General features: G+C 31.5%; 1 protein-coding gene and 1 long non-coding RNA gene across 2 annotated transcripts; one reads left to right on the top strand and one right to left on the bottom strand.

The window, feature by feature from the left end:
- Nucleotides 1-56: 56 nt before the first annotated feature.
- On the bottom strand, nt 57-8,092 carry LOC123888761 (COBRA-like protein 4). Its single transcript, XM_045937922.1, has 6 exons — nt 7,785-8,092; nt 7,587-7,666; nt 2,258-2,714; nt 1,677-1,827; nt 1,064-1,341; nt 57-566 (listed from the first exon to the last, which is right to left on the bottom strand). The coding sequence occupies exons 1-6, from the start codon at nt 7,834-7,836 to the stop codon at nt 274-276; spliced, it is 1,311 nt and encodes a 436-aa protein (XP_045793878.1). The 5' UTR covers nt 7,837-8,092; the 3' UTR covers nt 57-273.
- Nucleotides 3,883-7,065, top strand: LOC123888762. Its single transcript, XR_006802280.1, has 5 exons — nt 3,883-4,253; nt 4,586-4,680; nt 5,075-5,230; nt 5,369-6,123; nt 6,535-7,065. It is a non-coding gene; the product is annotated as an uncharacterized LOC123888762 (long non-coding RNA).
- Nucleotides 8,093-17,094: the final 9,002 nt, after the last annotated feature.

The raw sequence follows: 17,094 nt of genomic DNA, 5'->3' as shown, positions 1-17,094 counted from the left end.
TTCTTACATAAGCATATATATGATAAGTTTTTAATGATAAGTGTTTAATTAATCTGTTTATTCAAACATGACATTGTATAAGAGAGATATAATAGCATTGTAACACAACTATTTACATTGAGACAAAAATCTTGGCTGAGAGTTATACTCATCATTCTGTTGCTAGTGCTCATGAATCACACAACACATTCATTAGAGTCTTCATACCAGTTATAACATTTTTCAAGGAACAATACCTGGCTTCAAAATTTCAACATGATAATCCAAACTTGTTTATGTACCAATACACCAAAGAGCTAAGAAGAGAAGAAATGAGATAATGAATGTTTGGAAGTTGAGGACATTCTTAGGAGAAGAATTAGGGAGGTAAGGGTAGGAATCAGGTGAAGGCATCATGCATTCTTCACCATTGAAGTAGACTCTTCTAGGAAACGCCCATCCTTGATTGAATGTGAACGTTTCCTTGTTCTTTTGAAGAAGCACTTCTGATTGTACATTTCCACTTGGTCCAGCTTCCATTAAGAGATCATTGAAGTATTTCATACCATAAAACATGCCAGTGTCATCTGTATACAAAATCAATAATACACTTTAGCAGTCATTCATAATGTTACTGACTTGTGAAAACATGTTTATGTAAACTTTTAGGTTCTATTTTGATTAGCTTATTTGAGTCTAATTATTGATATAAGCACTTGTGAGATTGTGTAGGAGAGGTTACGAAAATAGCATATAACATGTTTACAAGCTGTTTTCAGCTTATTTTTATAAGCTCTTCAGAATAACTCATGTAATTAATAGCTTATATGAAAACAAATTGACATTGTTTTATCTTTTGTAACATAAGCGCTTAATTAATCTGTTTATCCAAATAGATGCTTATTGAAAAACTATCTAAAGAACTAATTGAAATAAGTCGAAATCGGTTTATGAACACAGATAGACATGTGATAAGTTATTTTTGTGAGTGTACTACTATATAAGTGGCTATATCATGTGATAAATTCAAATTAGTTCTAAATAAGCTCTTCCAACTGTACATGATCTATTTACTGTTACTTACTTATGGATTGGTAGGGAAGCAAAGGTTTGTAATCAAAGCTGAAAACTTGGGTGACATTGTTAAGATTTGGATGCTGTACAGCAAGAGTCCAAAGAGAATAGTTCAATCTGTAATTGAAATTTGTCACTGCTAGCTTAACTCTCCAATAGTCCTTATAGTTGGTCTTCACATGCCAGTGTACCCTAATAGGGCACATATGATGAGTACACTGAAGCAATGGTTCATTGTCCCTCTTTGGAGTATGTAACCCTACCATGTCCAGAAATTTGGAATTACCCCTGCATTACCATACCAACATATGAGAAAATATTAAGATTTTCATTTGTGTTGTCTAGTGTAAGAACTTATAGACAATGTTTTAAAAACCGAATCAGAGATCAAACCGATGAAACCACCAGCTTATAATTGAAAAATGGTAAAATCAACCATAGTTCAACTGGTTCACTCGATCCGCTCCGGTTCAACTATATTGTGGTAAAATTGGGATCAAACTAACCGAAAAATCGAACCAATTTTGGATTCAACCGGTTGAACTAGGTAATTAGGTCTGATTTTTAAAAACATTGCTTAGAAATGAAGAGTTCATTAATAGTTTTGAAAGATCAAAATTTACTTGACACAATTCTTCTTGTTGTTCTGGCAGCCACAGGCACAAGAAGGACAAGGGGTGATAGTCTCATTATAGAAGGATGACAAAGATACACAGCAACTTGGATTCTTTCTTGCAAGAAATTGTGAGTATGTACATGTAACATTCCATGTCACTGCAAGAAATAGAAAGAAAATGAAACTTTTAGAATTGTTGAATATGGGGGAAGTTTGATAGGATGCGATGACAAAATATATTTTGCGATCCTTTAAGTTATTTAATCGTACCATATTAGTCCTTTAATTTCTTTTAGTCCTACATAAGTCCTTTAAGTTCCATTACGTGTATATCGTAACCCTTTTTCACACATTCTGTTGCAAATATACCTTCATATTTTTATCCTACATAGTTCCTTTAAGTTTCATAGCGGACAAATGTGTATTTTGTAATAGAATGTGTGAACTAGGGTAACAGTATACGCGTAATCACAATCGGACTTAAGAACCTATGCGAAACAAAAGTAAAACTTAAAGGACTAATCTGGTACAATTAAACAACTTAAAAAACCAAACGATGTATTTTGCTTATGCATGTAGAAAACTTACTAAGCGCTTGAGTCTTGCGGCGCTTATCTGGGGTGAGGAAAGTGGTGGAAGGAACAATCTTAGCCGGACCACAAGTATAACCAGGACCAGGAGCCAAAAGAGTAAAGTTCTTAGGAAGTTTCACTGTCTTGTTTGAAGTACCAGCTTGTCCAACACTAATTTGGAAAGCTGAAACAGCTGATGAAGGATCTTGTCCCCATGCTGCTACAACTCCACCTTTACAACAGTTTGAGAATTGTTGATTGTACGGTACACCAGGTAGAAAGTCTACAACTGTAGGAGTTTTCTTGCAGCAATGAGGTACATTGCCTTTGAATTTAGAGCAATCTCCTTGTTCAGTTGTTTGAGATCCTACCATTGACCATATTACTTCTTTCTTAGCCCATGACCATCCTAATGTCCATCCTGGATTCATTATGTGTCGGTACATTTGGAAATTGCTCATTGTTACCGCTGCCTGGTTGAATATCCAAAGCATAAAATTAGAGATCCGGTTCATCAAAAGTGAGTATAGAGCAAAGTAAGGAGTGAATAAGCAAATTGAACCTTGAAATTGTATGTATCGGTCAAAATAGTCCCTCGTTTTTGCAAATAGCTAAATAAATTCCCGAAACTGTAAAATATCATTCAAAATGGTCCCTCCGTTGACTTCTATAGTTAGAGGCTATAACGTGACATGTTAACTAGACATTTTACATAACACATTGATCCCACATTAAAGCCATCTCACTAGGGACTAATTTTCCTATGAAGTTTAAGCCATCTAAGAGACAAACTTGTCACTAATTGCAATTGTGCAAGGACTAATTACTTACACATCAGTCTCGGAGAGACCTAAATTTCATAGGAAAATTAATGTCTAATATGGAGCCAATGATGTTGGAACAATGCATAGGGGCCGCATATGTAGTTAATGCGTCACATTATACTGTATTCCCTAACAATAAAAGTTTACAAAGAGACTATTTTGACTAACACATTATAGTTTCAAGAACGTATTTCGAATTTGCAAAAATATGCGACTATTTTGACTGATATATACGATTCCCATGACCTATTTTCCTATTTACTTGTAAAGTAAGTAATCTCTATCATTGACAAATTCAAAGAGTCGATATTTCAAGGCACTCATAGTATGTTATACATGTACATCGATCTAATATTAACCTTGTAAAGTAAGTAATCTCTATCATTGATCTTTTATTGCAGCTTTATAACTATATCTAGATTTCATATGGCCAAGAAAATAGACACTACTACAATTTTGGGTTATTATAGCGCCTATTTAATAGCGCTTTTTAAAAAGCGCTATTAAAAGGTAAGACGGAGCACCTACAAAAGCGCTTTAAGATGAAGCGCTATTAAAGCCTGGAATTTAAGGATGATATAACAGCGTTTTTGTTAAAAGCGCTATGAAAACTACGAATGCGGAACATTATTATAGCACTTTAGGAGAAACGCTATTAAATCTGATAACCTATAATAGCTCTTTTAACAAAAGCGCTATAATAAAAAAATAAAAATTCGCTGCTAGTTGGGTGTCGAACCCTTACCTTTGGTAATTGTTTTTTTTTTTTTGGTTAGTAAAGAATATAATAATAATTATAATTATAATAAGAAAAATAAAACAAAAATAAATTGAAAACATCTTCAACTTTCACGATAAACCTCCATCTTCTTTCTATCTATCGTGAAAGCTCCATCTCGCCAAACTCCATCACGTTTCAACCCAGCACCTCACATCTCCATCTTCGTCGAACCCTAGTTCCTTTGTTTCGACTCAATATCTCCATCTCCGTTGAACCTCAAATCTCGTGATTTCTCTCCCGACCCAGAAAAAACCCACTGTTGAACCCTAAATTCTTGCTCTGAAAACCTCTGTTTCCCTTACGCCCTTCTTTTATCGAATGTATTTTAGGTTCTCACGAGAAAGGCCAAGAATCAACATCCCTGGAAAGGATTTGGGGCAATTCGCGTTGATTTGCAGGAGCTCAAGGTAAATTCAATTTCTCTTTGTAATTTAATTTTAAAGATTAACTTTTTTGGGATTTTTTTTATTAACTTTGTAGGAAGAGGGTTTTGTGTGAATTTTATTGGGCTAGAATTGAATTTGACCATTGTTTTCCTTTGATCTTAAGTGCTTCATCTGTTAGGTCTATGAGGTTTACACAATTGTTCTGTTTTTATCTAGTGAACTTTTTAGATCTGTGAATGCTAGCTCTTTGGTGTAGCCCTAATTTATCAAGAGTAAATTCCATTGATTTTCTCAATTTCTTTTCTAAAATGAAAGAAGAAGCTGCCTTAATTTATTTATCTATTTTTATGTAGCCCTTGTGAGCTTTGGAAAGGTTACTCCAGAACAAAATCAAGAAGTTGAGAAGTTTGAGTTGATAATATATTCATGGGATGAGTTTTTAGAAGCGGTGAGTTATCAATTTTTCATATTATTACTCTATTTTACTTGGCCGGTATCTACAATTATTGTAACACAAAATATTAGATTAGATACACTAGCATTGCAATTTATAGATCGGAGATATTGGAGAGTGGAAACCTAATGGAAGCATGAAAATTATAGATCGGAAGAAGAATATATTTAAACTTTCACAAGGAGAATATGTTGCTATTGAAAAGCTGGAGAAAATTTATGTTAAAGTTTCTGTCATTGAATCAGTAATTCTTCTAGAGCCTTTGAATAGTTTTCAAGATCTATCTTGTAATAATGAATTTATATTCCCTTCAATAAAGGAATTAGTTTAAGCTTCTTTTCTTGAGCAGACAATGTCTTGTGACTGTTTATATCCTCCTTTGTTTCAGATATGGGTCTATGGAAATAATTGAGTACTTCCTTGTGGCTGTTATTGACCCAAACAAGCAAGCACTTGAAGCTTGGGCAGGAAAAAATAATATGAAGATTCTAGGACGAAAAGTTACATTCTTGGAGAGCTCGTAAAGATTGCGAAAGAAAAGAAGGTTCTATTTATTTTTATGCCTCATAATATTTCTCTAATATTCCATATGAATCATGTTGGTAAAATTTCACATAAATCTGAAATTTTATACACTGTCACACTATTTTCATAATTAACATTGTAGCAAATATTGATCCAGTTACATTTGACATGGAACGCGATCTTATAGCACCAACATTTAAGAAGAAGATACCCTAGTTGCTTAAACATTACCAGGTAGCCCTTGTGAGCGTTACCTTATGCCTTGCTGTTGAAGTTATGCTTTTTTTCTTTTAGGCACGGTTAAAGCTATTGAAACTAGAACTTTCTTTGTTTTCCTTTCATTTCATCTTTTATTATTTTTCGGTATTAATTTCAAAACTAATCATCATTGTTGATCATTGGAGGGAGAGAAGAATAGAAGAAAGGATTTATTGGGGCATCACTCTTGCTGCAACCAGAAGGTTAAAAGGATGATAAATTGGTCCAAATCCATAAATAATACCAATCTTATTTTAGATTATTTATTTTAGTTGTTTAAGAGTCTAGTAACATGCTAACTTGATTATCTAGTTTTATTTGAAATTTGGTGTAAGGGTTGTAATCCACAAGGCACTGAGGTTCGGTAATGTTGTGGTCTGTGAATTCGAGAATAAGTCCAAATAGGTATGATTGTTTATTTATTTCTTTTAATAGTTGTCAATGAGAGGTATTTATCAATCAAATTAGCTCTTGGTCTGATGAACATAGGTGTATGAGTTGTTTAGTTATTTCTTTTAATAGGTGTATGTTGCTAGCTTACCTGAATGCAGGTTAGTGACCTTATAAACCGCCGCAGTGTATATATTTACAACAGATATCTATGTTTCTACCTTACCGCGGTGCGTTGTTGGTGTTGCTCGTACACCAATATGGGTGGGTTTCTTGGTACTCTTACACCAGATATCTATGAAGCTTTGATCATAAATGATATATGACTTTATTTTTATTTGTATTATAAAAGAATAAAAGAATATGGCAGGGCCAGTAGATGTTTTTAATTACATGGACTTTGATTTTGTTTGTGTGTGTTACTTAGCTCCTAGGAGGTGTTGTCTTTCCTGGCCATGTATGTGTTTTTGGCTCCAATAATTTTTTTTTTTGATTAATTTGTGTTTCATGCACTTTTTCAGAGTTGTTGAACTCATTAATAGAATACATGAAACTGAAAAATATGTTTATGAAAACTCTGCAGATCTTATATAGATGTGTTTATGATAGTTGTCTTTACGATGACCTTCAAAATTTTGTCAATTAAAGATAGCTCCTTGTGAATTGTTTTGACAGGTAGAGTTTGGAGCTAAGTTTTGGAGACCGTTTAGCTGCATAATCATGTTATTCTCTGATGGATTAGTTTTTCTGCTATTGTGTTACTGCCTTCCTGTGGTGTGGTGTTTTGTTTGAAGTTCTGGAGGTGTCTTGGTTCCTGTGGTTTTTCAGGGACTTGAAAACATGAGAGGTACTGCTGACTTGGTTTGGAAAATGGCAGAGGAGTGCTTAAGTTAATTTTAGTTTGATTGTTTTGGTGTTCTGAACTCACCTAGTTGCAGAAAATGGTATGCTGGGAGCTTATTGTGCAGGTTGTTATTATTTGATTAAGGTTGAGGCTCATAGAACCTTTGTATTAGTATATCTTAGCATAAGTTAATTTGTTTTGGTGGTGAGAGTTATGTACTCAGTTAGCTTCTTGAGGTCATAGGACCTTTGAATTAGCATAAGTTTGTTTTGTTGGTTAGAGATGTATTCAAATATTGTTTCAGACCAAATCTAGTATATTTTTCATGTTATATCGAAAAAGTACCTTTTATTCTCTATAAATTAGTTGATGTTATTTACTAGTTTTTAAATTTGACATTAACTCCAGGTTTACATATTAAAAAATAACTCTAAGTCTACATATTAAAAAAAAAGCTCCAGGTTGAATAATAATAATAAAAAGCTTCAGGTTGAAAAAAAAAAAAAAAAGCTCCAGGTTTGATTTAAAAAAATAAAACGTAAGACTTACAATAGCGTTTCTTTATAAACCGCTATAGAAGCATTTGAACTTTATCACTTATAATAGCGCTTTATACACGGGCGCTATTAAATCTGGAACCTTTAATAGCGCTTTTTCCGTAAACCGCTATTAAATACTGTTGTGAAAGGCGCCTTAATCACATATATCATAGCGTTTTATTACTTACAATAGCATTTTCTGAAAGCGCTATAATAGGCAGCAGACTTATAATAGCGGCAACATCTATAGCGCTTTTAAGCGCTATAAAAGCTCAAAATAAGCGCTATAAAATGCATTTTTTGTAGTAGTGAGAAAACAAAAAAAGGATGCAGCTTTTACTTACCACATAGCCATCTGCTGTCCAAGACACAACATCCCATTTGATCGTTATGTTTCCGTTGGGATCCAAAGGATCATACGCAGCTATAACCAGAAAGCGTCCAAGAAATCAGTTGAATAGAAACGCGAAAACAAAATAGGCCAAAAATATGTGAAGTGAAAGATAAACAAAATCAACAAAAAAAAGGTAACTTTGCATCACCTGCATAAGAAAATAGCACAATGACACATAGAACTGATATATTAAGCCTCATTCTTTGAATATGTGCCTTTGATATTCTCAAATTATGATAATATTCTGCTGGAATTAGCAACCTTATTTGAATAAGATTGGAGTAATTTCAGCTCAATGCTATAACATAACCATGGAATTTAATATGTGATATTGAAGTAAAAGTGGCTTAAGGAGAATTCTCTTTGAAGTTCATGGCTTACCTAATGGTTGTTAGGTACCTGCACATTTATATACTTATATCATTGTCTCATACTGAGATTTTTTTCTTTGAATTTCCTATATCTTAAAGCAACAGCAATTGACCAGAATAAGGTGTGGAGTTTTGAGATACAAGAGTGAAAATAACACTTCAATTGTAGATTTTGAATGCTCACTTGTACTCTTATGAGTTTGCTACACTCCATACAGATAAATTCTTTTAGAAATGGATCCAGTAGTATAACACAATTTTATTAAGAATATTAGAAGATTGTCAAAAATAAGCCTATGGTGATTTTATATATTTTTCTTCGAAGTATCGATTGGTTTTGTTAATGACTAATCTCTGCCGAAGAATTTGATTGGTCACCTGTTTTAATAGAGTCGCCCTTTCCACCTACATTTTTTTCCATCCACAAGACTTGAATTCTAGACCATGCATAAATAATTTGAGTCCAGTTCCACTCAGACCAATGTACCGATATTTTATATATAATAATATGCTTACTATTGCAGAAAAACTAAAATCTTTAATGGACCCTTAAAAAAACTTTTTTTTCTCTCCCTTTCTAGTATTTTTTGTATTCTAAGAAGTAAGAACTTCCCATTTCTTTGAACTTTTTTCTCCAAGATTTATTGGATAACAAGGGTTGAACAAGTTTGCAATGATAATTAATTAAATGTGGTATTATGGTCTTCATGTGACAACAATTTGCAACTATTTATTTGAATACATTCATAAAAGGAATTGAACAATAAATTTAAGTGTAAAAATCAATTATTTAAGCAAAAGCTTCAAATTCTACTAGAGCACATCCAAACGTGTAATAATCAATTCTACTCTAGAGTCAATTTTATTTTATCTCATGTAAAGGTGAAACTTAAAAAGCACATGTTAGGTAACACTCTCACTTCTCTACACCTTGTGCCAACTAACTTTTCTGCATCCACTTTGAGTCAGAGACATGAGTTTGAATCAAGCAAGCTTAGTAGGGACAGTTTAGTAAATTCCATTCTGATCAAAAGGACACTCCAACAAATGCTTGCATCTCTCAAATACTAATCATTATCTCAGAAATAACATGCAACGCATAATACATACCGAATCTTGTACATTAGCACATGATCATCAATCATGATACCATTAAAGAAAAACTCATGAAGACATACTTCCAAACATGGTTTTAAATTGCAGCCACACTATAAAGAATTTTGAGGCATCTGACATCTGCAACGACATCACAATCACAATTTTGATCATATCGACTGCATTTTCCTATAATATAAAAGATTAGAGCGTAAACTAGAATCGCAATTTAAAACCATAAGACCAAAATTATCAACATTCACATCAAAATAGCACCCGAGAGCAAATGTATTCATCATATTACAAAATTCACTCAATAAGACCAAAATTACATCTTTTCTTTTGTAATGACAACTTCCAAATAAAGACTTGATAAAAAAAAAAAAACTTCCAAATAAAGACCAAGATGAGAACTCTGATGCTTCCAATATCATAAGGGACAGAGATATTCATAGTCCTATAGTATCTAATATACACTAAAATATATCTTACTTTGTCACTGAAATATGCTAAACCAGATTCTACCGTATGATTAACTTGGAATCTGATTCTAAGTCAGCTAGTGATCTCATTCTTGAAGATGACAATAATTTTCACCCTCACGCAATTGTTCTTGGTCAGATTCGTATCCTCCGGACGCGTAATTGGTCTTTTTCTTTCTCTCATACTCTTAGAGAAGGGAATGAATGTGCTGATTGATTGGCTAAATATGGTGCTCAGTCAGATGTTAATATTAAGTTATGGACTTCTCTGTCTCCTTAAATAGCGCATGTGCTGCTTGCGGATGCAACGGGTGTCTTGAGGCAGCATCCTCGTTAGTTTGTGTTGTTGTCTTTTTATTTTCCCCTTAATAAAAAAATTCAAATATTAAATAGAGACTTGTACCAAAAAAATAAAATAAATTATATAGGAACCGGATATATACTATATAGTGATAAAATTTGAGTAATATATTCTAACGACAAATTTTGGACAACAATTTTGACGATATGATAAAATGGATGAATTAAACTTTTATCTTGCAACCGTTTTTTTATTCTTTTATTACAAGATGAAAATTTATGATTTCATAAACCAGCCAATGACCAACTGACTTCAGCAACATGTTTTCATTTTTGTTTGCATTCTTTGATCATTACATATTGCTTGCTCTTTTTAGTTTAATTTTTTCAGGTGCGGGTTATTTACTTGATTCGTATGCAAAGCGAATCTCACAATAAATTGGGATGTTATTCAATGGTACCTGATGGTTACAAGAAAATATACTAACTATATAATCATCAGTTATCCATCGAATGATATCCCATTTTATTCGCATATGTGTTAAGTGAATGATATCGTCACATTGTTGCACCCGGTTCGTGCCTAAGATGGACGTTGTCGTAAAATTCAGCAAAGTCCTGACCGCAAAAGGGTAATGTTTTATGTAAAACCATTGACATATATCTTGGTTGCTGTGATACATATGCAGGCCAAAATTTGATGCATATGTCAATCGATTCTAGTACGAAAACAGAGCAGCCACAACACTTGTTGATCAAGTTCCCTAAACCGACCAGCTCAGTGTCAGTGATGATTTCTTATAAGACTACTCAACAAGCTGTAAGAAGGAACTTTAAATTGGAGGAGATATGGACACCAGAGGTTAAATTGGTATATGGTTTATTGAATGTGCCAATTCTATACAAATTTTATAGATGTTCATATTATACATTGGCATTGCATATACAATTTGTGGGATAAAAGGAAGAAAAACCTATTCTAGTTAGTATCATTTTCTCCACTTGTATATGTGAATAGTTCATTCTTACAAAGTTTGGATGCACTTTATTGTTCTTTGTTTCAATAGTTTCAATTTTGTGTCAATGATGTTCATTTAAGTATGATACATATGCTACCTTGAGAGTTTAGTTGCATTTATTTAATGAGAAATAATTTTAGCTATTATAAATTTTCCTTTATATTACTATATTTTAATGAAAACCGCCGCTAAATGGCTTAAAAACCCCGCAAAATAGCTTCTTTTTTTTTTTTTTTTATTGAATTGCAATTACTTGTAATTTAAACATTCTTTATTTTTAGTCCCGCATCATGACTTCTAATTGTGTAAAATAATGATAATGATGTATCATACCGAGGGTGCATCTAACTATGTAAAAATAATGATTTGGCACAATACTTTTTTAGATAATGGAAGAATCTTGGTCCTCCATCTATAAATTCGTCATATGTTTGACAAATGGCACACATGTAGTTATGATTCATGTACTATCTACAATAAATCGTTCTGTCTAATGGAAACATATTGGACATTGTTAGCTCAAATTCAAACACGATTAATTTGGTAGATATAAATTGAATCTGCATGAATAGTTTGGCAATAAAAAGCATGTAAACCATTATTGGGGGGCAGTTTTGTGACTTTTGTGTGTGTCTAAGTAGGCTTTAATTAGGCCACTCAAATTGATATTTAGTTCACTTTAGATTCTTTGATTACTCTTTTTACGGGTCCATAATATACGAACCCTCTTAAACATATTCTCAATTTTAAATTGGAAAATGCTAAACAGTGCCCCGGACACGAGTTATTGATGCAAAAATAGTAATTTGGTATTGGAGTTTGTGTGATCAACTCCTCAAAAGTTTAAAGTGTTCTTTTCTTTTCAAAACTTTCTTTTTTTGATTTTCTTAATCAGTGTCCCGGAAGCATCGGTTAGCATGTACCTTCAAATTAATGTACAATACAATTGACATCACATCATACAATTGGCCTCTAATTGATCCCTCCAACCTTATATTACTTAAATACCACCCCTTCCTAAATAAACATCATAAACCTACAATGCACCCAAAAACTCAATACTAAGCATAGAAAATCACACTTAACCTTGTATTGTGTTAGTATCAACAAAACATCCACCTTGTTGTAGCTGAAGTGGAGTGGAAAAATAACTTGAAATGCCTACAAGCATATTACTACACCATTTTGCTTTATTATCTGCAGTTTTTTTTGTCCTTATTTTATTAAATCCTCAATTTTTGCCTTCCTATTTTATTTTCCGCAATTTTAGTTCTCTCATTATAAAAAATTAAGGCATTCGGTCCCCTCTTCATCTTGTCTTCAATTTTGATAGATACTAGACACACACTTATGTGGCTGGCTGCCACATCAAATTTATTTTCTCTTTTAATTATTTAAATTAAAAATATAATTAAAATAGATGAAAATAAATATTTTGAACTGGTTTTTCATCATATTCTCAGCTCCTTCCACCGATTCCTCTCAATCCCCTTCAAATTGCAAATAACACCAAAGCTGAACATTTTACTTATTACGACAGGATCATGAAAGTTAATAGAATTACTTAAATAATATTAATAGTTAAATTAGAGGTGGAATTTATATTTTGGACTATTCTAATTGTTGTTTAGTTGTTGGGCCTTCAGCCTTTTAGGCCTTATATGTTTGCACTATATAAGTAGTCATTGAGACACTTTGGAATCAAGTAATGAAAAATGAAGAACTTATGTTTATTTTTGTAGATAATTTTTATTGCATTTTTTAGTGTTAGTGTAGTTTTTTTTTTTTATAGTTTCCTAGTAGGTTTCGCAACCTATTATGTCGATAACATGCTGTCATTTTGTTCATTTCTTTTAAAATCCTACTACATTTCATGTCATTTATCTAATGTATTTGATCTATAATATGGTCTAGATACATTAAATTCTTAATGAATCTAAATTTTTGTTTTTATTTTTGTATATAGGACCGGAGGAAGTAATAGCGATTGAAAATGGTGGTTGTTTGAGACGGTGACAAACAATTATAGATGAATAATATGGGAAATATTTTTTAAACACAAAGTTTTGAACACAGTCGGCCTATTTTTTGTTATTTTTTAATATTTTTGCTTACATATTTTTTTTAATCAATTTTTTTGTTTACATATATCATGAAGTGTACGGTATCTATATAGTGTTAAAAGAAATTTGTTTGGATAACATGCGGATCTCATAATACCCACTACTGTTTCGATTTTAAGTAACAAATTTTTTTATTTATTAGTCTTAAATATAAGTAAAAATAAACTTCTATAATTCTTCATTCCTTTTAATTTTTTATTAACTTTATCATATTTAGAAAAATATAATTTTAATGATTGGAGTTTGTTTGCGATGTAAGTTAAATCTGAAGAAAAAGAAATTATTTCAATTCAAAATTTAAAATCTTGAAGGGTTCCTCTTTTAGGTGGTGTTTAGTTTTGCCTTTATTTATTGGTGTTCCGCTTATATACGACGCCTTTGTTTCGTAGTTTCGTTTTTTCCGATATCTGTTTGTCTTGTACATAGACCGGTTATTTATAATAATATATTTGTTGTTAAAAAAAAAATTGTTCTGAACGAACAATATTTTGGTAGAACTCGATCAAATCTATATTATTCTTTAATTCATCTTTTAGTTTCATGCAAAAGCTTTATTCAAGTAAATACAGAGCAAATACTTCTTTGAAAATAAGAGTTTTTTTTTTTTGTTGACAACAGGAAAATCATATTATTTTATTATATAATAAGTTGTTAATACAAGATGGTATCAAATCGAAAACATGGCGACGAGACCAAGAAATGGACACTCTAGCTAATTAATGTATGAACAACCATATTCGATTGTCGCTTTATGGACTTCACCTCAAAGCTGGAATTTAAAGACAACATACATTTAATCTTATGAATAATAGCACTATATTCAAACATCTCGGTATTCTTATGCCGGATTGCATTCACAATGTTTTGAGCATCTGTTTCAAAGATAACATTATTAAAACCTCTTTGTTGTAGCTCCTTCATGGCTTTTAGCATTGCTATTGCTTCTCCTTTATTTGAAAATAAGAGTTAAAGATGTGTAATTGAGAAAGTTCACAGGGAATATTATGTGCAAAAAAACACTTCAAATTTTGGTCAATATTATAAGGAAAAGTTAACTATTTTTAAACTAATTAATACTACTAATTAATAAAATTATACTCCTTCCAGACACAAATATTAGCAAAAAAAAAACTGTTTATATTTATGTCTGGATAGAGTACTCTTAAAGATATACTAGTATAATTGAACAATTTTCATTTATTCTAGTTAATTAGTAATTGTCTTTTTAACTTATTTCTTGAAATAGTAGAAAGTCAACCCCTAGTGTTTTACTCTCTCGGTCTCAATTTGATTGACACATTTCACTATTGTGCACTATTCACACATATTGCTTTGACTTTATTTTTCTACCAATAAACAAAAAAAAAAATTAGCATACAAGATTTTGTTTGATTCGTCTCGATGAGTATTTTCAAAATATAAAATTTTTATAATTTTTACTATTATACAATTAAAAATATTAATCGTCAAAGTTATGCAGCAGCATGCGTAAAACAGTCAACTCTATCCATCAAATTGCGACGGAGAGAATAATTGATTGAAGTAATTAACGTAAAGGTGAATAACGTTAGATTTGGAGTGGAACGTGTAAGTTTCTTTTTTTTTTTTTTTTGATCAACAATAGTTTATATCATTTCATTATTCAATAAAGGAGTAATACAAAGTGGTAGAGATTCAAAATGACAGCGGCGAGGTCAAGAAATGGCCGCCCGAGCAAGAGAATGGACAACCATATTCGCTTGCCGCTTAATAAACTTAACCATGAAGTTTGGGTTACAAGTCAAAACATTATTGATGTGATTAATAAGTAAACTAAACTCAGAACTACCGGCGCGTAAATGATGAGTTTCATCGACCACACTTTTGGAATCCGACTCAATAATAACATTAGAAAATCCTCGTTGCCCCAATGCCTCCAAAGCATTGAGAACGTGTAAGTTTTTAATTCCTTACGTTTTGGAAATTCTTTTCCGCCATTTTCTCCGCATCGAAGGACAACCCTTTCTTTCCATAGAGTCAGCCGTCCCCACAGACTACAATTCCCTCCTTTGCGTGGCGCTGTAATTATAGTTTCTTTAATCCCTTCCTTCTAAGATGAAAATCTATTACGAGAACTTAATTACACCGCAAAATTATATCTCATGAATCTAATACCGTCATTTATATACAGTACATACTCTAATTATTTTATTTTAATTTTATTTTAACTAAGGTTCTGAGTTCGATCTTTAGCAAGTATGCAGCAGTGTTAAAATTCTTATGAAGAATTTGCCATCAATTTGGGTCCCATAAGACTTGAAGGATTAATCTCTGCAGTTGTGCACAGAGAGATTCTCAATTTACACAAAAAAATACTCTAATTTTGTTTCATAGACACCTATTTTCTTCTTCATCCGATACGAGTAACATCTTTAATGGAATGCAATCCCTATTTTGTAAACCACTTAAAGATGCTCTAACTAGTAAAATAAAAAGATATTTGACAATATAATTTAGTTGTCGAAATATTAAATTTTCTAAAATAAAATGTGTTAAAAATACATGTTAATATTGTAAACAAAAAAAAAATACATGTTAATATTAAAAAGTACTTATATCATAAGCGATACTCTAAACTACTTATTTTATTTGAATTTAAATACTCTTTTGGCTTTGACTCAAATTACTTCACCTTTTCCGATCATGAAGGGAAAAGTTTGAAAATTTTAAAAATTAGAATAGTCTTTCACCGTCTAAGGGGAAATGCACAGCATAATCATATAACCATCACAAACAAATACTCTCTCCGTCCCTGAACATATTTATTATTATTTTTTTAAAAATAATCCTATTTTGTATTGAAATACATAGAGATATTACAAATACATATTTTTACAAAAGATAATATAGTAATTGTAATATTCAAAAAATACATATTTATTATACTACCAACTTTTTTTAATAAACATAAAAAATTGTAAAAGAGACTTATATTAAGAGACGGAGAGAGTATATTAATAGGTGTAGTGCACGTTGAGTTGATTGAGTTGATGACAAGAAAATGAAAACACCACTAATTTAAGGGAAATTGAGATAAATCGCTTTTCAAGATATATATATGCCCATAAGTGGTCTCTTTTTGTCGATACAAGTTTGACCAATCATCATGCAAAGATACTTCTTAGCTGTGAAAAGGCAATTATTTTTTGAGGAGTGTTATCTAAAAATAAAATTTGGGGACACACAATTGACACATCTTTTTACCACTTATATGCACGAAAATCGATGCATACAAATAATATTAAAAAAATAAAAAATATATATTTGTTGTATTTTCGTTTAAAAATCGTGTTGAATAACATTTTCCTTATTTTTTTCCCATCTCTCAAGCACTATTATATTCAAATATGCTTTTAATAATAATAATAATAATAATAACAATGGATTCATTCATCCAATCTCAGTCTTGTTAACAGTGAATCGCGGAAAAAAGCGGATTGCCAAAAAATTGATATGAGAAATATCGGATATCGTAGCGGGCAAATAACGGAAGTCGCAAAGCGGTTAAAATAAGTAATTATACATAAAATAAAACATAAAACACAAATAAAAGCTACTTGATATTACAAAATAATTGACTGGCTTTAATATGAAAATCTCAAATTCAAACAACTAATAAAGCAAAAAACAAAAATTAAAATCAACTTAAAACTCAAAGTAGTTCAAACTTCAAAACAACTAATAATCGGTAGTTCTAACTCTAACTAGTGAAATGGTGCAGGAGAAGATAAAATAATGAAAAATAATAAAAATCTTTGGGTGGTTTCTTGGGTTTCTTTTTCTTTGATTTATCTTTTTACTTTTTTGCTTTTTTCTTGAGAATGTTTTGGTTATGTCCCCCTTCTCTTTCTCTATCTATATCTCTCTTTTTATTTATATATCTAAGGTGTTGTAAGTAGTACACTATTTACTACCTTTTTACCTTAAAAAAAAAGGGACCAAAATTGATTTTTCAATCATAATCTTTTTTTCTTTTGAAATCATAATGTATCAATGAAATATGCGATGCTTCTATTACAATATCATTGG

Source organism: Trifolium pratense, linkage group LG6 (assembly GCF_020283565.1).
Source record: "Trifolium pratense cultivar HEN17-A07 linkage group LG6, ARS_RC_1.1, whole genome shotgun sequence".
In the NCBI taxonomy this organism is placed as follows: domain Eukaryota; kingdom Viridiplantae; phylum Streptophyta; class Magnoliopsida; order Fabales; family Fabaceae; genus Trifolium; species Trifolium pratense.
The sequence above is the reverse complement of the archived record's forward strand: the minus strand, read 5'-3'. Positions and strand labels throughout refer to the sequence as shown.